Here is a 21,381-nt window from a genome sequence, read left to right as displayed (position 1 = left end):
ACAGCAGCGTGCCGGCAGGGGGGCGAGGGACTACTTCCCGCGGCCGGCGGCGGAGGAGCACAGTGGAGCGATAAGAGCCCCGCGGCTCTCGCAAAGCCTTCCAGACGGCCGCGGGCGGCCGTGGGGGACGGTGGGGCCGCGCTGCTGCGGGCGCTCGGCTCTGCCTGCGGGGCTGTGAGGGGCTGAGGGGCTCGGGCACGGTGTGGGGCACGGTGTGGGGCACGGTGTGGGGCAGGCTGAGGGGTTGGGAACCTGTCGGGGGGGATCCGGGTCGGCAGGGGGCGCTGGGTCCTGTTGAGGAAAGCCCCTGCAGTGATGGAGACGGACACAGGGACGCAGGTTTCGGTCTTTTTATAGAAAACGGGTACACTGAGAGACACGGGGGGGGGGGGCAGGCGGGGAGCTGCCCCCTCTCCTCTCTGCAGGGGGGACCTGCTGCGTGGTACGGGGGGGGAGCCGGGAAGGAGCTGCAGGGTCTGTGGGGGGGGCACCGGGGCAAGGAGAGGGGCAGGAGGCGAAGCGTGGGGGCTGCGCCGTGGTGCTGGCCCCCGGTCACGCCGCGGGGGCGTCCCCGGGCCGTGGGGTGCGTGCTGCGAGGAGAGGGGAGCGAGGCGCTGCGGGCAGGAGGGGCGGTAACACTGGGTGCTGCTGTGGCAGCGGTCGAGGGGGTTTGGCACGGCTGGGGGAGCGACACGGCACGGGGGGCAGCAGGAGCTGGGCTGAGGTCCCAGGGGTGTCACACGCGGCACGGGGCAGGCGAAGGCACGGAGGCCTGAAGGCAGCGCGCGGCCAAGCGTGGCAGGAGCCAGCCCGGCCCTGGAGGAGTGGAACCGTCCCCGGGTGTCAGGTCTGCCCTGGCAGGGGCAGGCGCGGGGCGCTCAGGTGTCCGGGGCCTCGGAGGAGGAGGATGCGGAGCTGTCGCGGTGTCCCTGCACCCTCGGGGTGCCTCTGCTAGACGAGGATTTGGAACAGGAAGGAGATGGCGGCTCCCAGGGCCAAGCCCAGCGCCAGGAAGAAGGCCATGACCGCGCCGGCTGTCTCCGCTTCGTGGGCCAGCACTTTCCTAGGGGAGAAAACACGTGTCAGGCCCCTTCCCAAGACGCACGCCCCGTGCCCTGGCATCAGCTCTGCTGAGAGGAGGCCAGCGAGGAGGCAGAGGCTGTGTTCCTCCACGGCAGGAGGCCAGCAAGAACAAATCCTGCCTCGCTCCGAGCGTCTACCTCCAAACCCCGGGCTCATAGGAGAGGCAGAGTGCATGGAGCACCCACTGCTGTAACCAGCTCTTCCCCCGCCCCCAGCCCGTACTCACTTGGGCCCGAAGCACATGCAGAGGCTGGCCAGGTAGCCGTTGGAGATGGAGAAGAAGATCATGAAGATGATGTACCAGGCGTCATGGGAGAAGATGACGGGCAGGTAGTTGCGGGGCTGCACGTTGCACAGCATGAAAAGGGGGATGAAGACGACGCGGAGGAACACCAGCAGTGGCAGGAGGTAGCTGTCCTTGCCGGGCTGGGGGAGAAACACGGGGCGCTGAGCAGCTCTGAGGTGGCTGGCACAGCAGCAAGGGCTGCAGAGGCTGTCCCTGCCGCGCTGTGGCTGCGGAGGAGCCACACCGAGCTGGAGAGGACTTGGTGCTCTGGGGTCGGAGCAGCCCCTGGAGGTGGCAGCACTCTGGGGCTGGTGCAGCTGAGGGATGCTTCCTGAACGTGGTGGATGCTATGCCAACTGCTGTGCCCGCGGGCAAACAGCAAGAGCAGCTGCCTGCTTTGTTTGCAGAGCAGAGAGGAGGGCCCCAGCCAGGGAACCGGGGCCCAAAACCGCAGGCAGTCAGACTTTCCACACAGCTCTGTTTTGGAAACGGCTCCTGCTGGCTCATCCCACCGCCACGGCCCAGGCAGCTCCAAGGAGAAGCGGCTCCGGGCTGCGAGGAGCTTCTCCAAACAAACAGCCCAAACCATGCAAGGGAAACGGCGCTTGGGGGGTGGACGCAGGCAGGACAGCCCCCTCCTCGCCCACCGCTCAACCCCGGCACCAGGAGAGGAGAGGAGAGCTCAGGGGGGACCTGCACGGCTCCACTCCGCTCCCAGGACCGGGCTCTTTAAAGCAGCTGCACCCCGCGCGGGGGCCAGAGGTTTTATTTTGGGCTGCCCTGCCTTTCACCCTCTTCAACCGCCGCCATCCTGCCCGGCTGTTTGCATAGCTGGAGCGCAGGGTTGTTTACAAAGAGGCTGGAAACGGAGGAGACAGCTTCATCCAAGCCCCGCTGCGGGAGGGGGTGGGAGGAGGGCAGGACAACGCCGTGGCTTTTGCTTCTAACCCGTAAATTTCTACTTGGACCTCCAGCCAGGGCAGGAGGCAGCTCTGCGCCTCCTTCCTCCCCCAAGCCGTGGATGGCAACCCCGGTGGGAGCCGTGGGCACGGGGTGATGGAGAGCTTACCCACGTGAAGAGGGCAGTGAGGCTCCGTCCTGCCCAGTCGAAGACGTTGAACATCAGGAAGCAGGAGACGGGGATGAAGTAGAGACCTGCAGGAGGAGGAGGAGGAGGAGCAGATCAGCGGCACCCGGGGTGCCCTCCTCCACAAGCCCCACTTCCCTTCCTGGCATTTAACTTGTTGCTGCTTCCCTCCCCTCCCGGCCACGCTTACCCCACTCGTTTTCCTCTCCGAGGCTGGTGTGCACCTTAGCTGTGATGGCAGGGAAGACCCCGATGGTGACGGTGAAGACCGCGCAGACAGACACAGCCATGAGCCAGAGCTGGGGAGATGAAAGAAAGAGGTTGGTGCCGCCGGCCTGGTCTCTTTTTCCATGCCCTGCGCCCGTCTCCTGACACGAGGGGCAGGGCAGGGGCTGCTGGCAGCTCGCAGACCTTCTTAAAAATGGAGATGACCGAGGACTTCTCGTCAGGGCTGTGGACGGGGATGATCTTTGAGTTATTCTGCTCCATCCCGTTGAGCTCATCTGCGGGGAGAGACAAAAATAGAGGCATAGCAGACCCCACACAGCACAGCCCTGATTTAGCCCTGCCTCGTCTTTCCTCTCAGCCCCTCACCTTTCTTAATCAGGTCTCTCTTGGTCTCCAGCTCCGCGTTGTACACGTGGTACTCTGTCTTGTCCTTCATGGAGTAGTACCTGAAGAAATCCTGTGGAGACACAGCCAGAGAGCTCGGTCAGGCACGAAGAAAGAAGCCTGCCAGGGGACCGGCACCTCAGATCGTGCCAGATGGGCAAAGTTCTTCTTCTGGGGCTCATTTCCACACAGCCCCAGGGTATCTGAGGAGGGAAGTGCCACGGGGTGGTGCCCCAGGAGGTGGAGGCTGGCAGGAGCCAAAGCTGGGGTGCTACGGGGCCAAGGTTCCCCAGGCTCTTCCCCACCAAGCAGACGAAGCCTTACCGTGCGGGGCAGGAGGATGTAGGACAAGATTGCCAGCAGGATGGCCCCGCACGCCGTGGTGAAGTAACCAATGAAGCTCTCTGGCTGCTGAGCGCCAACTGGGGAAGGGACGGGGAGAAAAGGATGAGGATGAGGAGCCAGCAGCGCCCCGCTGCCCCGCATGGCCACAGGGCAGGGGTTACTCACTGGCGATGCTGAAGATCATGGCCAAGGCGGCGAAGATGCCCGCCAGGCCCTGCCCGCTCATGATGGGAGCCGTGTAGTTGGCAGGCAGGAGCCCCGCCAGGCCGAAGAGGCTGCTCTGGAGGATGGCCCCGAAGGCTGCGAGGGGAAAAACGAGAAGCAGGAGTGAGGAACCAAAGGCGAGGGTACGCTGTGCCTCTGCGGGGAGCCCCTGCGGGTCCCCGTCCTTCCCACAGAGCCCGGTCCCAGCCCCGGGGCCTCGCTCACAGTTGATGAAGACGATGCTGATCATGGTGAAGACGAAGAAGGGCAGCGGCTCCATGGCGACCTTCACCATGACGGCGGTGATCAAGAACACCAGCCCGATGGCCACCAGGCTGCCCAGGATGCGGATCTGCTGGGGAATCCTGCAAGAGAGGGCCTCGAGTGAGGAAAGCCCAGCTCCTGGAGGCCTGAAAGCTCTCCCCAGGGTGTCCCAGCCAAAACCCAGCAGTTTGGCCCTGGAGGGGGCTGGCGGGGGCAAGGATGGGGCCGGGCTCACCGCTGGTGGATGAAGGAGTTGAGGCAGGTGAAGACGAGGAGGGGCACCATGGCGCAGAGAGTCATGAAGTTGTCAAACATGGACTGCAGGTAGGAGTGGGACAAGGCAGCCCCAGTGCTCTGGTTGCTGACCTGGCTTATGTTCTCCGCGTCCGCCAGGCGGCCGATGAAATACTGCCAGGGAAGGAGGGGATGAGGTGCTGCCAGGCCTCCCCAGGCCATCCCCGTCCCCGCTCCAGCCCCACAGCCAGCCCAGGGCTCCTCCTGCCACCTCGGCACCACTTCTGCCTCCCCGTGGTGCCACAAGCCCTCACCTCCCTGGCAGTCATGAAGAAATTCCATGGCAGCAGCGTTCCCAGGCCAAGGATGAAGAAGATCAGCCAGACAGCCTTGTACCTGCACAAGGTGTGTGGGAAAAACCCGTTTTTCTGTGGAAAAACTGAAGGAGCCCCTCACGGAGCGGTCTCCACGGGCAGGGAGGGATCCTGCTGCTCCCAGCCTCTGCCACAACCACTGCTGGCCATCAGCGACGCAGCACTCCCCAGGGGCTCAGCCCAAACGGGCCCTTTGGCGCCCTACAGCTCCGTAACCCACTAAATAGCAGGACCAGGGTGCCCCCTGCGTGCTGCCCCCCCCAAAATGTCCCGGTCCCCTGCGCGTGCCCCGCGCCCGCTCGGCGTTACCTATCCTGTGGCCCGTCTCTTGCTGTCATCTTCCGCAGCGAGGCTCAGCGCGGGTCCTGGCAGGTCTCCGCCTGGGAAGCAAACAGAGGATTTTATGGGGCCGTGAGGCCAGGCAGGGGCCTCCCAGTGCAGGTTTTCACCCCGGGGCTGTGCCGCTGGGCGAGCGGCTCCTCGGGACTGCCCGCAGCCCAAGCCCTGTGCCACCTCTGTGCCGCTGCTCGGGGGGCACCGCCTGTCCTCCCACGGGAGGGCTGCCCTCCCGCGATGCCCACGCTGCTCCACCCCGGCCGCCTGCCACTCGGCTGCGGGCTCTTAAGGGATTTGTGAGCCTGCAGCTCTGCCCCCAATCCCCAGGAATCCCCGAAGCGTATGCGCACTGGGCTGCGGCCGCTCCCCCCGCCCTCCCCGCATCCTTCCAGTGCCGGGGGTGCGGAGGGACAAAGGACACAGGGCACGTTTCGGACACGGTGGCCTCTCGGGTCAGCGCCCCACAAACCTTTTTCCGATCCCCTCTTCCCCAAGGCTCTCACAGCCCGTTCCTGGGCTAGCCGAGGGCATCCCTCCTCCCCTCCCCGGCGCTCACCGCTGCGGGTACAGCCCCTGCGGGGGGAAACCGGACCCCATCCGCTGCCCCCCGTCCCCGTTCCCTCTCAATGGGGCAGAGAGGGTTCCCCGCAGGCCTGCCTTGTCCTTCTCCAGGCGGGGCGGCGCATGGGGCACCCGGCTGCTTCTCCCGGGGCGCTTGGTCCGCAGCGGGGCTCCCGGAGCTCAGCTCCCCGCTGCCCCCCGGCCTCACCTGCCTCCCGTCCTGCTGCAGCATCCCTCCCTGCCTGCCTGCCTGCAGCACCCCGCCAGCTAGGGCGGCCCCGGGGGCTGGCGGGGAAGCAGCATGCTGGGATCTGTAGTCCTCACGAGGGCAGCCTGCCTTAAAGGCAACCGGGAGGGGAGCCTCCGGGCACGGCTGGCACTGGATTAGCGGGGGGGTGAAAGCGTGACTGCTACCCCCCCACGTGCAGAAACACCGCCAAGGCTGCTGGTTGTCCCCAAAAAACAGGCAGCAGAGCCCCAGCTTGCCCAGCAGGTCCCCAGGAAGCCACCCCTTCCCCAGACAAACCCCACCAGCTTCCCTTGGGTCATGCCGGTGTCCCGAGAAGCTGGGGAACCAGCGGCACACACGTACCTGGGGAGGACAGAGCCCCAGCTGCTGATCCTACCCCCGGGTCCAGCCTATTTGAAGGCAGCACGTGCCCCCCCTGCTGCTGGGGGCGAGCGCTCAGCCCCGGCTCAGGTCACGGGGCCGTTGCCGTGTGGCTCTGGTGGCACCCGCGGCGGAGGTGTCGGGTACCGGGGCTGGCAGGCGGCCCGGGTCCCGCTGCCCAGGAGAAGGCAGCAGGCAAAGGGCACCGTGCACAGGGTGGCACGGGGCTGCCGGCGGCAGGGAGGATGCAGGGGGGGCGGGATCGGGGTTTTGGGGACGCTTCTGTGACGCTGCCCCTTCCCCGACACCTCCCGCTTCCGTCCGCGGAGCGCCAGCATCCCTGCGTCAGGAGCCTGACCTCAGCGGGTGATGCCCGGCCGCAGCCTCCTGCCTGCTCTGTTTGTTTTCTGTCTCGCTTTGCTAAGCGCCTTCTCATTTATTTATTTTATTTTTTTTTCCCCACAAAGAGCCGGTGGCTGCCAAGGGGCGCGCGGGTCAGAGCTCATTACGGCAGGAAACACGTCCAGCTGCCAACTCTTCCAAACGGCCCTCCAGTAAACACGAGAGGTCAAACAAACCAACACAAGCGACAGGTGGCAACCAGGCGAGAGCGATCCGACAGCAGATTGAGAGCAACCCCACGACAACGGGCCAGGGATGGAGCCCACCTCCAACCTCCGCCACCTCCTGGGGACCTCACCGCGACCACCGGTGCGACGGAGGGCGCGGGGCAAGAGTAAGGACTCTTGTTCCTGGCCACCCCGTCTCCTCTGAAGTGCTGCGTGAGCAAAAGGAGCAGGATGAGGGGTCGGACAGGCTTAGCAAGCGAGGAGTTATCCCCTTTGACCACACGTGAGCGAGAGGGAGCACAGTTTTAATTGCCCATTTGTTCGGCACAAAGGCTCAGGCACGCGCTTAGGCGACACCGATTGTGTCGGGCCAAGCCAGGCAGCCCAGGGCAGGGATGTGAGCGAAACGCCCAAGCTCTGCAGAAAAACTGGCACTGCAGGAGCGCCACGCCTGCAGGCGGCACTTTGTCACCCGCTTCGGAGGCTTCCTCACCCCTCCCTTCCCACTCACCCCCTTCCCTTCGGCTCCTGCCACCTTTGCCAACAGCGAGCGAAGAGCGCGTCCAGCTCCACGGAGCCATTTCAGGGCGAGGGATGGGGATGCCCTGAGCCTCGTCCCCAAACACCAGCCCGTTAAAGAGAAGCCCTTTCTGCCACCCCAGCTAAGGGGCTGCTGGCAGGCTCTCCGGCGAGCACCTTGGCATCCTCCTGCCGCCGGCCAGCGCCGGATCGCTTTGCAGGGATAAGGTCAGCACTTCCTGCCCCTGCAGCCAAGACGGGGCAGGGCCAGCTGCCTCTCCAGCCATCGCCCCCTTCCCTCTTCCGTCCTCCCCCCCCTGCGCCAGCAGGAAGGCTGACCTGGGGCCGCCGGAGTTTACCTACGGGCACGGAGGTCCGGCGAAAACAAGTCACATGAACCCTTGGCTCGGCTGGAGGATGGGAAAGGCGTCGAGATCTCGTCCCCGGCCAGGCCACCTGCACGCTCGGGGTGCCCCTTCCTTGCTGCGGCCGTGCCTCCGTCTGCAGTCGTTTCTGTCCCACGCGCCCCCGCCTTCAGCTGCGCGCACACCTGGCGCGTTTTGCAAGAGGCATGAGTGTGCGTGGTGGCGCACCTCGCCGCGGCACCGGGACGAACGCGAGGCCTCGAAAACGCAGGGCAGCTGCCCCTGCACGACACAGAGCCCGGCCAGCCTGAAACGGGGCCTCTAGGAGGGCCAAAGGCAACGCCAGGAACGCAGGGGCACGGCACGAGCAGGGAGAGCAGCTCTGTGCGTGCGCTCTCAGCCGCCGAGCAACGCTGCCCCTCGGTCAGACAGCCTTGGTACGTGTTTTGTAACCCGCTGAGGGTTTCGCTTTGTGAAACTTCCCACTTCCCCTGCAACTCAACAGCCCTTTGAGCAAGGGCAGTGTCCCGCAGCAAGGAACTCCTCCGCCGCACGGCATCTCCAAGGCTCCCTCGCCCTCAGATCCAAAGCCTGGACACACTTTAGACCCCTTCTCGTGCCAGCCATGACTTTCCAGGCGTGGATCCTAGCCACCCTCGATCATGTTTTCCAAACAGAAAAATTCTAGCTCACTTAGTCATACAGAAACAGCTCTGCGCCTTTGATCCTCCTCTTTGCTTTTCTCCAAATCTTTCCCCTCGTTCTCCCAAAGCCTTTCGGAGATGAGGGGGCCGCATTACGAGTGGATGAGCCACGGATCTGAACAATGGCACCAGCCCTTCCTGCTTTGGTGCTCCTCGGTGGCTTGCAAAGAGTGACAAAGGCTCTTTCTTAACGACTTGATGCACTCAGTGACTCTGGCTGCACACCGAGCTATCTGAAATAGCCCCAGGCCTCGCTGTGAGTGGCCAGCTCAGTTTGTAATCTCCTTTGCAGATTTGGGACTATTATTTCCCCCTTGTGCATCACTTGATTTTTATCTAAACCGAATTTCAGCTGCCTGGTGTCGCAATGCTCTTCTGTGCTTTAGGCACTGTAATTCGATAGCATCAGGCGAACCCTCAGCTCCTTGCTCACTCACTCCCTTTTCCAGGTCACTCCTGACAGCGCTGGCAAAGCGCGGAGCTCGACGCAGCCATCTCCTGCCACTGCAGGGACTGACCACGGCCTCCCACGCCCTGCTTCCTGTTTTGGAACCAATTACCCAGCCACGCAAGGACCTTCCCTCTTGCCCCGCCAGCTTCCCGAAAACCTGGGCTAAAAGACCTCGTTGGGTGCGTTTTGGCAAGCCGTGCGGCCACCGCGAGCCCAGGCTCCCTCCGAAGCACTCGCCCAGCTTGGGGACCTGGGGTGCCCACGCAGGACCCTCGGCACTTGCCGGCTCCCCACGGGCTGGGTTGGCCTCTCGGGTCGCGGTGCAGGCGGGCGGGACGCGCAGCAGCTTCACCAGCCAGCTTTTCCCCGAAGTTCCCCCCAGCCTTTCTTAGAAATCAGCGCCACATCTTCCCCCTTCCCGGTCGCTTGAGGGCTGGGGCAGGAGTGGATGAGCGAGCACACGTCGCACACGAGGCTTGGCTGCTTCATCCTCCCTTTCCTGTCGGCGAACGTTACCAACGTTGGCTCTGTCTGCTTTATGAGCCTTCCTCCGGGCTCCTCGGACGGTCGCTGAGCCCCCTGGCAGAAGGACACAGCTCGGGCTCTCCCGGAGAGCAGAGGACAAGCCCTGTTTGGCTTTTCTTTTGCATCCTCTTCTCCGATCCCCTCCAACAGCCTGTGGCTGGCTTTCTGCTCCCGGTGTGCTTTACGCGCCGTTCCCACCAGCGAGCTGGTGGCACTTCCTACTGCGCTCGTCGTTCTGCTTCCTGAGCCCTGCCTCCACACGCAAACCAGCTCACCGCAGCCTCCGCGCCCCCACCGCCGCTCTGCCCCTGCCCCTGCAGGAGGGAGCTCGGCGAAGCATTTCGGCCTCCCCGTCACCTCGCTGCCCTTCGCATCGCGAGGCGCTGGCAGGCCGAAAATGCTCCTGGGAGGCTCCCCGCTCAGGCACCCTCACCCCACACGGGTTTTTGCACGGCGTGCAGCAGCGACGCCTCCTCCACACCTCCACTGCACCCTGCTTCACTGTGCCACCCGTGCCGAGGAAAGCAAAGGTGGGCTCCGAGCCCTGCTCCTTCGGGTTTGCAGCACTTACACGGGATTCCCACAGCCGCCCAGCTCTGAGCAGGAGACACGGGGGATGTCCCCGCCGCCGGCAGCTGCCCCGGCCCTTATCTCGTCTGCCGGGCGGCGCAGGGGGCGCGTCCAGCCCTGCGGCGTGTTTTGAACCGCGCACAGCAGCCAGCTGCAAGGCCCCTTATCTGCAGGGTTCACCGAGTCCCGAGAGGCTCCCCCGGGGGCCCCCGGCAGGTAGAGCCGCCCGGGTGTGTAAATTAATCCGGGAAGGCTCTTCTCACGCCCTCCACTTACGTCCTTAATTTGACAAGCAAGCCACGCGCTGCCCTGCACCTGGCAATTATGCCCCTTTGACGTGCCCGGCGTCAGGTCGCTCGCTCTGCCTCAAGCAGCAGCTCCTGGCGGCACGGCGCTGACACCACGCGTGGTCACTGCTGCCCACAAATCCCTCCCCCTGGACACCGCTCCCCAACACGCTGGGCATGGGCTGCCCCTGCAGGGCTTCCCTCCAGCACCCACGGAGCCCCACGCAGCAGAGAGGGGTGCTGCTGCTCAGCATCCCAGCAAACGCTGCACCCCCAAGGCAGTGGCCGTTCCCCTCCTTGCTCCCAGGGAGAGCGTTTTAAGGTCACGGCAAGAAGCTTACCAGAAGGGCAGGGTGGTCCCAGCCCCCGGGTCCTGGTCCCACAAGTATCTGAGCTGTCCTTGGCTCTCAGGCCGGCGGTTTGGGGACGGGAGAGGAGATAGGGTGCCCGGAGAGGGCAGCAGTTCGGGGGGGACGTCACCGCTGCGCAGGGAGAGGGAGCTCCCCAGATAGAGCCAGCATCGGAGGGACAGAGATAAGCTGAGATAAGGTGCCACCGCCGCAGGCACAAGCTTCCCCTCCACCCCGACACGCCACCATGGGGCAGAGGGGCCCCGCGGGGATTTTGGCAGCCGGGCTGTCACCCCAGAAGGAAGGGACAACAAGGCAAGAGCTGGCTGATGTGCTCGAGACGTGAGGTGGCAGCGATGACCTCCAGAGAAGGCCACCCCGCCTCACATCGCCGCCCTGAGCTGGCTCGGGAGGAGGAGGGCACCGTTTTCCAGAAGTGGGTTGGAAAATGGGAAAAATCAAGGCCCTTCCTCCCAAGGGCAGGATGAAAGATTTGCACAGGGCTCTACTCAACCGCATCTGCGGAAACCTCCAAAATAAAGCGTGTAACCTAAAGGAAACCATCCCCAGGTCCACCCTTGTGGAGGTCCCAAGGGCCGTGGAGGGATGCTGGGGGAAAGGGGTCGTCCCGGGGGCCACAGCAGGAAGAGGCACAATGGGAGGAAGCCAGGTTTCCGCTCCTGAGTCAAGAAAACCCTGCGGGGAGAAGGGGCAGGACACCGTTAATGCGAAAATCAGCTGGGAGCCCCGGTGAGGCTCAGGGACACGGATGCTGGGTACATCTCTTGGCCTTGTTGAAGCAGCCAGGCACCTCGTGCTGCTCCTCGTGGACAGCTCTTACCCGCTCCAGCGGTGTGGAGGATGGAGAGTAACGCCAGGAGCTGCTGTGCGAGGTGCAGCCCTATCCGTTTTGGGGTTTTGCGATAAGATCTGCGTCTTCCTGCCCCACAACGCCCCGGCACCCCGTTCCTGCTGCCCCAGGGAGCAGCCCTGTCCGGCAGCGTGCCGGCAGATCGCCTCCTGATGTGGCTCGGCGCGCGGTCACCCCAAAAAGCCACGAGGAGCAGAGGTGAAGACAGGAAGGAGAAGCTGTAGGAGAGGGCGGATTGCTTCTTAATCGCGGCCCCGAGCCCCCGGGGTGTCCCACAAGCACACTTGAAAGCAGGCTGCACGTCCCAAAGCCCTGCACGCCCCCGCTGTGTCCCCCACGTGCCTCCCTCTGCGGCTCCGCGGGCTGCTCGCTCAGCACATTGCCAGCTGTCGGCGGAGGCGCTGGCAATTTCGCAGCGAGGTGCTTTCCCATCTGACAAGTCCTAGAGGAAACGGACGAAAATCAATCCCCCCCGGCACTGCTGGGAAGAAGGCAAGGCCGAGGAGTTCAGCCCGATTTCCTGCTGGCTGCCTCCCCGACACCCAGCAGGCAGACTCCAAGCCTCTGCTCCCCGTCTGCCCCAGAGAAATGCGCTCTCCTGGAGGCGAAGCCCAGCTGCACGCATCCAAGGCTCGGCTAAAAGGCTGACAAACAGCCCCGGGCACCGCACGCCCAGCACCAGGCTCACCCGTTTGTGCCACTGCTGGACCCAGTGCTGTGAGCCTCTGCTTCCCCAGGGAGGGGGGAAACCAGGGAAAAGCCTGCTCCCAGCCAGAGCAGGGCCAAAACACCACAAAAGCTTGAGGTTCCTCGCTGCCCTGCATGGGTTAGTGCTGGGTTGAGAGGGGAAGAGCTCGGTGCTGGGGGGACGATGCATGGAGTTTGCACTTTGGGGTCAGTGCTGAGCCAGTAACAAAGGCAAGCAAACAGTGGCCGATAAGGGCGGGTTTCGCAGTTTCCTTAACAACTCCCAAGGACTCCTGGCCAAAGCAGCGGAGGTGCTCGCTGCCTTCCAGCCTCGGCACCTTCCCGGATGGCTGCAGGCTGGATCCAGCCCTGCCTCTGCCCGGGGAGCTGCGAGGAGCAGGGCAAAGCGAGGAGGGTGCCGTGCCAGCCCGATGGGTGCCTCCGCACCCCGGCTTCCTCCCTGGCCACAACAAGGAGGGAGCGCGGTCATCGCGGGTCAAGGACGAAGCCCAGGGCTCAGCTTCAAAGCGGACGGGACTCATTAAGGCCATCTCACCCCGTGATAATGGGCGCAGGGATGCCGTGATGGTGAAACGAACTACGCAGCTTGGGGAGGTGCCCTACTGCCCTGTGTGCCGGGGCCACGATTGCTGGGCCAGGCTGAGGTGGGTATCTTCATCCTCTGTGCTCCTCCTCCTCGCTCCAGGCACCTGGCACAGCCCCTGCCTCTCATCTGCGCTAGCCCGGGGGGCAGCCACTCTGCAAATCACCTTCTGGGGCCTACGCCACAGCCCTCGGAGCCACACGAAAGCTCCTCTGCTCCACAAACGCAGCCTCAGGGAGCCGAGAGCGAGCTACCTCTCCTTGCTGGGAGCAAAAGGCAATGCTGGGAGCAGGAGAGCTCAGCAGCCGAGCTCTGCGGCGAAGGCAGACCCGAGGGAGCAGCTTGCAAGGGGCTGGGGAGCGGAAACGATGCCGCCAGGCCGGGCTGGGGTGCAAGAGGAGAGTGGGATTTCCCACGTCGGCATCCACAGAAGTCTCCTCAATTGTGTCTGCTCGCAACAGGCAACCGTGGGGCAGCCGAGCTGCTTCCTGCTCCGGAGCCGCGAGGAAGCGCATCCAGCTGCGGCCGCCAGCTGCACGAACTCCTCCTGCTGCCCGCAGCCCCGGGGAACCCGCTGGGCTGAAGGACACAGCCTCGCTTCTCTGCGATCCCACAGCCTCAGGGCTTGGCCAGCGCCGCCTTCCCACGAGCCGACAGCCCGTCTCCCAGGCAGATGCTGTGTCAGCCCGGCTGGCCTCAGTGCTTAGCAGGGGCGAAAGAGAGGCGCGGGTTTAGCCACAGGGGTGGGGAGGGCGGCACGGGCTCCACGCCGAGCTCCCCGTGCTCCTGCTAAGGCGGCCGATCTGCTCGGGAGGAGCAGGCAAACACGTGTTGAAACCTCCTGCTGCATCCCACAGCCGGCCGGGAGCGCTCCCCCGAGTGGGACCCACCGCCACCACGGCCGGGGGCTCCTGGTGGAGGGCCACCAGCCCAGGGGACCCTGTGGCACGTGGGGCTGGGTGGCACGTGGGGCTCAGCCCGCGCGCCCTCCTGCAGCTCCTTGCCATGTGTGGATGGCCACATGGCTAGGGGGGGGGACACGCAGTGCCCTGGTGAAACCCCGCACCCCACCCACTCGTGTCCGGGAACCAGGTGTGTGGCCCCAAAACCACGCACCGGCTGGCACTCCTCCCATAAGTTAGGGGAAGGGGCTCGGAGCTGCCGTGGGAGCCTGGGAGGGTGGAAAACACCTCGAGAAAAGCAGCACCCGAGGCGGGGGCGCGCAGCATCCCCACGGGGGGGGCACCTCCGCGCCCCACGCGTGGCCCCGGAGCGCTCGGGGGAGCGCATCCCCCGACGGGCAGCCCCCTGCCGCCACCCCCCGCCATCCCCGGCCCCCCCAGCCGCTCGCAAGCCGTCCCCCCCAAATTTTTCTCCCCCCACACCCCCCCGAGTCATTTTTGCCGCCTCTTCCTTTTACCGCCTCCAGCCCCCAGAGGGCCGGGCTGGGCGCCGCCACCATGCGCCACGCGGTCCCCACGCCCCGGGGGGGTCCCCTCTTCCCCACGGCCACCGCGGCGCCCACGGCCACGGGGACCCCCGCGCCCCCCCACGCCGCACCCACCTGCGGCGCACCCCGCTCCGGGCCGGGCTCCGGCGCCGCTCCGCAGCTCCGCGCCGCTCCGCTCCGCGCCGAGCCACTCCGCACCGCCCCGGCCCGCCTCCCGCTCCGCCCCACGGCGGGGGGGACACGCGGGGGAGCCGTGCCCCGCAGCCCCACACCCGGCCCCGGGGGGGCGCGGAGATGCGGGGTCCCCCCCCCGGCTCGCCGGGATGCGGGGCGCGCCCGTGCGCCCTGCGCCCGGTGGCCAAAGGGCGAGCAGCGGGGGGCTGCGGGCGCCTTTCCCCGCTCGCACCGGCTCCAGGAGGTGATTTGTTTGTTTTGTTTTTTTTTTCTTTGCACAGCTCACATTAATCGATCGGTATAGATAGCTGGCATTCAAAGGCTACTTGTTTTTTTGCTTAAGTGCCAAGGTACGCCGGCGCTGAGGGTACTTTGTCCCACGGCGGAGGGGTGTGGGCGCAAACCCCAGCTCGTACCTGGGTGGCTGGGGATCTTTTTTGTTTGGCCACTGGTTCAAACACGCCACCCTCCTTGCTGGATCTCTTCACCTATAACTTCCAACCCCAGGAGGTGACCGCAGCTTATAAACTTTCCCCTTATTTGACTGCTTGAGCGTTTTCTGCGCTGATAAAACCTCCTCAGGAAACTCTGCAGCCAGCCACCAGCTGGGTTAGGAACAAAAATAGGAAGCTAAACGACCCCAAGTGCAGATCCCGATCCTCAGTGAGGCTCACAAGATGCTCTACAACACGCCTCCCGAGCAGAAACAGGCACAAAGGTCACGCTTTTATTTCACATCCCAACTATGAACTTCTACGTGCAAGCAAAACGATCACAAAGCCATAAAAAAAAGGCAGCGGTGACACATGAGAGACAGCTACTTGAACTTTCTGAAGTACGGCAGTGTGTCACCCTGATGAGGTGGCCTCTCCACCCCCCTGCTTAGTGACACCAGTGCTGCAGGAGCCCTGCCGGTGCTGGTGGCACCCATTTATCACAACCCTGTGCTGCTGGGGTCTGCCCGTGGGCAGCCCTGGGAGCATGGAGCGAGCGGCAGAAAGCGTTGGTGGACAACAAGGCAGGAGGCTGCTGCACTAAGTGTGAGATTCGTATCGGGTCAAATCAAATTTCAAAGCTCCCGTCTCCAATTAGGCTCCCGCTGTGTCTCGCGGGCAGTGCCGGATCCGAGCCCAGGGGCCTGCCTTTCCCCAGCCTGCTTGCCCCAAACGTCTCCGGTCTGGAAGGTCTTGCTCCGGGTGAGCTCCTCTCCCTTCCCATCCCTCCCCCACTAAGGGAAAAACACCAACCGAGATCACCTCAAAATACACAGGGAGGGGAAAAATAGAAAGCCAAGTGGAAGGCTGCAGCATCGCCTGCTTTGGGACGCCTACAATCACCCCTCTAGCTGTGAGATCGGCCACGCTGCCGCCTGCGGAGCCTTACGAGCTCCCGTGGGAGACGTGGGGACCTTGGTGCTGCGTTGGCTCAGGCCCTGTGTTTCCCCTGGAGAGGTCACACCCGCAGCTCAGCAGCACAAGCTAGCATTTGAGCCTCGTTAAGATGTTCATGTTATTTATAAGCTCCAATTTTAGCTAAACGCTACGGGAACCGATCCCCCAGGGACCCCTGGGCGCGTGGTGCCCGCTCGAGCCACCTCTGGGCATCCAGGAGCCGGTAGCAAGGTTCTCAGCACCATTAAGAGACCCGGCCCTGTCGGGAGGAAAGCCACCAGCACATCTCCTTCCCACCCGATTTTCCAGTAAGCCTCCACTTGAGGAGCAGGTGGGTGTAGCTGCTGCCTCACCCCGGGGCTTTCAGCAGCAGGGTACACAGCGCTCAGCATCGCCAACGTACCGGATTAAATGTTGCCTAATTCACAGCTCTGCTCCTGACGACACTCCCAAGGACTGGAATTGGCACGGCTGCTCCGAGCCGCCTCTCTCGGTGGAGCTTGAAAACCCATTAGCACCGAGCGCAGCCATCGGTGACCGCAGGCTGACGGGAGGCAGGCAGGACGCCCGGGGGGGCGCGGGGAGGAAGGCAGCCCCAGCCTGGCTGCTTCTCGGCGCCCAGAGCCTCACCCGGCCAGCACCAATTTGCAGGACTGGGTCTTGAGGTGTCCTGCCGCGGGCAAGCAGGCGGCCCGGGGCGAGCCAGGCACGGTGCTTGGACATGAGAGCGGCTCAGGGCTGTGAAACTTCAGCTGCTCATGGCTTGTGCATCACCCGCAACGAAATCTGCACCCCAGCTGGAGGGCTGAGCTGCTTTGCTTTGTGCAGGCCAAGCACGGCCTTTGCCGAGCCCTCTGCTCCCAAGCGGCTCGCGTGTTATCAAGCTCGTTCCTGCGAGCACAACAACAAGTCCTCCCAGAAGAAGCAAACAGCTCCGGAAACCTCTTTGGCCCCGAACTGGAAGCAGCTGGCACCGGGAGCACCGCCGCCCCACGCCGCCACGCCATGCGGAGCGGGATTTCTCCCCCTCGTGCGGGGAAAAGCCAGCCCGGAGCGAGCCCGGGGGCTTGCTGCTCTCCCAGCCTCCTGCTCAGGAAGCAGCAGCGTGCTGCCAAAGTGCTGCTGGCAGCTTGCTTCGCTCCCCAGAGCAAAGGGAGAAGGCAGGCTTGTACTTTCCCGGAGGAAGGCAGCCAGCAAAGTCTCTGCCTTATATAACGCCGGGAGTCCCCTCACCGGGGCCTGCCGGAGAGGCTGGCTGAGTTTTTCCTCCCGAAACCCCAGGTGTGTGCCACAGGCAAGCCAAAGCCGTCACCTGGAGCCCGGTTTGTAGGCTGTCCTCCAGCCTCACTCCCCGGTTTGTAACAGGCAGAACAAACAGAAGAGCTCCCCTTTCAGATACGCTCACTGCCAAACATTTCACAAAAGCTGCTTTTTTTCTTTTTTTTCTTTCTTTTTTTTTGTTTTTTCCTCCTTGTAGCAATTCCCCGCATCCACCAAAGTGACTAAATCCAGAAGGGGAAGGCAAACAAGCGGCTGATTTGGAAAGCAAGAGCAAAATGTGAGCTTTATTCCGGGCATAACCTGGGGAAATATTTTCTGCACCTCTTGGGCAATGTTTGGTTTTCAGAGCCCGAGGAGCGAGGTGCTATTTGTATGCACTCAGCGTTTCAAGCATCCTTTCCCCACTTGGCACCCACGGCAAACGCTTCCCTCGGAGATTTGCGAGCACTTTGCATCCATACATTAATTAACCCACCAGCCTTCCTCCTCCGGCACCGAGATTTTCCTTTTCCCCTCATTTGCCTCTGCTGCAGACGTTGGGGGGGGGAAACGGAGGCAGCGTGAGGACACGGGGCTGTGCACCAACCCGTCCCAAAGCCATGTTGCCATCCCAAATCCAAGCCAAGCAGCGAGGGCAGCCCCGGCCACCTGCAGCACCCGTGTGCGGAAAGGCAGGGCCATAAAACACAGGCATGCGTGTCGCTGCGTGGACGTCTCGCTCACCCCGGGCACGTGCGGAGCTGGTTTGCTCTGCTCGCCCCCCCCCGGGGCTGGGGGAAGCCGGCTCTCATCCCGCTGGCACACCCCATCAGGAAACGCAGAAGATGCTGGACCTCTCCCTCAATGGCAGAGGGAAAAAAAAAAAACCTACAGGCTCCTGGAGAGCCGGTTGTAATGAGGCTGCGGCAGTCCCGGATGCTTTGAAAGTCAGCAGAGGTCCTCAGCCTCTTCCTGAGGTCCCCAGGAGCTGCTGCCAGCCCCGTTTGGGGACAGGGCTGTCCCACCATCACTCATGGGGCTCCCAGCGGTGACCCCAAGGATGCCTGCCCTGCGATTTGGGGCAGGAGGGGATGCTCACCTGCGTGCTGTGATGCTCTGTGGAGCTCCGGCCGTGCCCGTCAGCCTGCACGCCGCCGTCCCTCCGCCTCCTCCCGCGGCCAGACCTGCCGGGATAAAGCCAGGCTGCTCGCGGTTGAAATGGGGCCGTGGGTGCCTTTCCAGCTCAGCAAGCAGGAACAAACCCCATTGTCCACGGGCTCAGCAAGGGGCCCGGGTGCTCGCAGGCCTCCCGTTCCCTCCATCGTCCCAAGGGGAAGCAGGGCCGGGTGCTCGTGGGGACAGCAGCATCTTTGGGACCTGGCGCCGGCGCTCCCCTTGGCAGCCCTCGGGTGCGGGCTGAGGGGCCCAAACCCACTGCCAAAGCCGCTGCTGAGGGTCTCCCACCCCTGCTGCCTCCCTTCCTGCACCCTTGCTCCCCCCAGCTGCCCCTTTGCTCCTCTGACAAGCTTTTACTGCCTAATGACAGCTCCTGGCGCAGGGCCGCAGGGCAGCTGGTTACTGAGTGACAGCGGCAGCCACCAGCCGTCCCGTGACGCTGCTTCTGCCTGCAAGGGGCCAGGCTGAGACCTGGCGGAGCTCATGACACGTGGCGTGGGCTCCCGGCCCTGCAGGAGCCAGCAGGGAGCCACACAAATCCCCAAGGGCACCCGGCTCCTTGAGGCGGTGCGTGGGGATGGCACCGCGGGGACCCTGCCATGGGGCCACGGGCAGGAGGAGGGCACCTCACGCAGCCCCGGGAGCTTTCCCAGCGCTGCCTGCCCAAATCTGCGCCTGCCCAAACGCGCACCCAGCCCGCCAGCTGCCGGCTGGCGCGGAGGAATCCAGCTCTGTGTAAACGCCTGGCACGGCCGACCGAATCCTGCTTGGAGAGCGGAGCCTGCCCCGTCACGCTTTCCCCTGCGGGCGATTCGGCAGCGGGGCTGTGGCTGAATGCTCCCAAACATCTCCCGGGGAGACGGCCGGCCGGGAGGGCCCTTTCCCACAGCTCCCAGCACTACAAGCTGCTCATTATTTCCCCTCCCTGCCAGCCCTGTTTGCTCGCCTTCCCAAGCCGCGATGTGGCCCCGAGGCCAAGCAACGCTGAGACATCACCACGAGGGCCGGCCAAACCTAAAGCTGGCCGCTGGGCACGCCGACTGCCCAGGAGAGGAGTCAAAAAAAGCCTGAGCCCCCCATGGGGAGCACCCCGAGTGAGTGCCAGCCATCCCATGGGCAGGGGGCGTGCTAAAAAAATAGGGCAAAGGAAATAATTCGGGGTGCCACCGGGCTTTGGGGCGCAGACGTGGAGAGGGGGCTGTCTCAGGGGCACCGCCTGCTTCTCCCTGGGTTTGGGGTGGGTTGGGGCGAGCGGTGCAGATCCCGGGGCCGTGCCAAAGCCATGGCACGGGGAGCGCAGCGCGGTGCTCCCCTCTGCTGGCCGCAGCCGGAGGCGCGCCCGTCCCCGGCGCCTCGGGGCTGTGCGTTTTGGGGAGGGGGGGGGGGGGGCAGCAGCTTTTTGGGGGGTTGGCGAGAACCCTAATCTGCTCCCCCCCTCGAGATTTTGGGGTGCTACTCCCAGCCGGGATGGGTGCGTTACAGGTGGGGTTGTGGAGGTGATGGGAGCCCCAAAAATCAGGCGGAGCTCCGCGAGGAGCCCCCCAGGGCAGCTCGGGGGGCTGCAGCCAGGGCTGAGCACCCCGCCCCATGTCCCCGTTTTGTGGGGTTTTGGCCAGGGCAGCCAGGACGAGAGGAAGCCTGGGGGCAAGGGCCAGGCTGCGGACCCTGCCCCGGCCCCCGCACCCCGTGCGTGGGGTCAGGACCCTGCAAACAAGCCAAGGGGCAGCCGGGGCCACCCCGTCCCGGCCGAATCAGGCCGAGGGCAGCACGGGGACGGCGCCTGGGGAGGAAGGAGCTGGGGAGGGAGCGGAGCGAGGGCCGAGGGCGGGCGCCCAGCGGTCAGCCTGCGGCTTGGAAGGGTCACGGGAGAGAGTCTGGCTATGGGGACAAAGGGCTGGCGAGGTTTGGGAAGCGCTGGGGAAGAAACCCCGATGGGGAGGCACCGAGCGAGGGCTCCCCGCTATGTCCCCCACGCTGCAGGCACCCCAAGGACCCTACAGAAGCACAAGGCACCACCCCAGTACGGCCAGGAGTGCGGGGACGAGCACCCTGGGGCCAAAAAAAACCCATGGGACCACCTGCCCCCCCGGCACCCCAACACCCTGCCCCGTTACGGGCCAGCAGGCAGAGCAAAGCCACCGCCAGCGGCGTCCCCGTGCCCCAGCTCTGACCTGCTGTCCCCGGCACCGCCGCTCAGCCCCGTGCCCCCGTTTTGGTGGCTGTCCGTGGTGCACGGTGCCAGCCCGGGGCACGGCCACGCACGCTTACATGTTGTTGGCTTATTTTTTTGTTGTTGTTTCGTTATTTTTTTTTTTTTCTCCCCGTGCTGCTGCCGGCTGACGGGTCCGGATCCGGCGCTGCTCAGGGGGAGAGCTGCCAGCGCTGCCTGCCTGCCTCTCCGCAGGTCCTAGCGCTCTGCCGGCCGCACCAAGGACACCCGGCTGCAGGACAGCCCTCGGCCCCCGCCCGGGGATGCCCTCCTGGGGACAAAGGCCTTGTGAAGCGGGGAGCCCTGCCCTACAGGCATGGCCCTGCAGAGCCCGCTCCCCTCAGCCCTTTCCCTGCCACCCGCAGCGTGGCCGGGAGCCGGATCGTCCTTGTCCCCAGCTCCCCGCTCAGCCCCGGGGGCAGAGGGACGGGGCGCTGGGTGGCAGCCCCCCTGGCTGCGGGGTGACCTTGCACGCGGGTCTCAGAGCCACGTCCCCTCCCCAGCCCCCAGCCCGGCTCCTTTCCCTCTCGCCACCCTGCCCGTTACCTCCGGGGCTCAGCTCCCCGCTGCCGCCGTGCCTGGTGCCGGGGATCCTCCAGGAGCGGGAGGATGGGGGCTGCGGAGCCCTCACCACACCACCAGCTCCTCAGCGGGCGCTGGCTCCCGCTGGCTCAGCAGGTGGAGGCTGCGTGCACGCGGGGATTAGCGGGGGGAAGCGGCGCCTGCCACCCAGACCGCCAGCGGGCCCGCTGCCAGGGCGAGGAGGGGGAGAGGCTGAGGGGAAGGAGCCCTCCCGCGGCACCCCGCAGCACGGGGAGCGCGCCGGGGGCTCTGCCTGGGGTCACCAGTTTGCCCCCCCAGCCCCTCTGCCTTTTACACGTCCCATCCCACGCTGCTGTGCTGGATTTGGGCCAGCGTGGGACACTTTGGGCAGGTCGGCGGCTCCACGTGTCCCGCACCCCGAGCAGTGCCCTGCGTGCAGCCCCAGCCCCGCTGCCCCTCCGTGGGCCCCCGAGCAGCTCGGGAATGAGCTGGCGGCTCCGGACACAGCGGCTGCTGGGGCTAAAAGTGCCTCCCCGTGGCACAAGCAGAGCTGGCCCCCTCCCAGGGCATCCCCCCCAGCCCCGGGAGAGCCGCCCCGCTCCTCTCTTCCCATTAAGGAATTTCCTCCACGGGTGCTGGAGGAAAACAGGTGCCCGAGCCAAGACACCGAGCCGAGAGAA

At 64.9% G+C, this 21,381-nt stretch overlaps 1 protein-coding gene across 6 annotated transcripts; it reads right to left on the bottom strand.

The window, feature by feature from the left end:
- Positions 1-335: 335 nt before the first annotated feature.
- On the bottom strand, positions 336-21,179 carry SLC29A1 (solute carrier family 29 member 1 (Augustine blood group)). 6 transcript variants are annotated; one of them, XM_082755565.1, is made up of 13 exons: positions 20,705-21,179; positions 4,799-4,869; positions 4,430-4,511; positions 4,117-4,289; positions 3,843-3,982; positions 3,579-3,713; positions 3,393-3,490; positions 3,051-3,141; positions 2,868-2,959; positions 2,647-2,755; positions 2,439-2,524; positions 1,310-1,509; positions 336-1,063 (listed from the first exon to the last, which is right to left on the bottom strand). In XM_082755565.1, exons 2-13 carry the CDS (start codon positions 4,825-4,827, stop codon positions 952-954), a joined length of 1,347 nt encoding a protein of 448 aa, XP_082611691.1. In that variant the 5' UTR covers positions 4,828-4,869; positions 20,705-21,179; the 3' UTR covers positions 336-951. The 6 variants fall into 6 exon arrangements, with proteins under 6 accessions (XP_082611691.1, XP_082611692.1, XP_082611687.1 ...); XM_082755566.1 differs by lacking the exon at positions 20,705-21,179 and adding an exon at positions 20,121-20,355; XM_082755561.1 differs by lacking the exon at positions 20,705-21,179 and adding an exon at positions 14,063-14,214.
- Between the last annotated feature and the right edge of the window lie 202 nt (positions 21,180-21,381).

Source organism: Aythya marila, assembly GCF_965140915.1.
Source record: "Aythya marila genome assembly, chromosome: 3".
Classification (NCBI taxonomy): domain Eukaryota; kingdom Metazoa; phylum Chordata; class Aves; order Anseriformes; family Anatidae; genus Aythya; species Aythya marila.
Note: the sequence above shows the minus strand (reverse complement) of the source record. Positions and strands in the feature narration are given on the sequence as shown.

Excerpts from the sequence above, each read along its gene's own strand:
- SLC29A1 (XM_082755565.1), bottom strand. The coding sequence starts at position 4,827 with ATGACAGCAAGAGACGGGCCACAGGATAG. Across the intron at positions 3,142-3,392 it reads ACATCCTCCTGCCCCGCACG|GATTTCTTCAGGTACTACTC; the intron begins GTAAGGCTTCGT and ends GTGTCTCCACAG. Across the intron at positions 1,064-1,309 it reads TGCATGTGCTTCGGGCCCAA|GAAAGTGCTGGCCCACGAAG; the intron begins GTGAGTACGGGC and ends TTTCTCCCCTAG.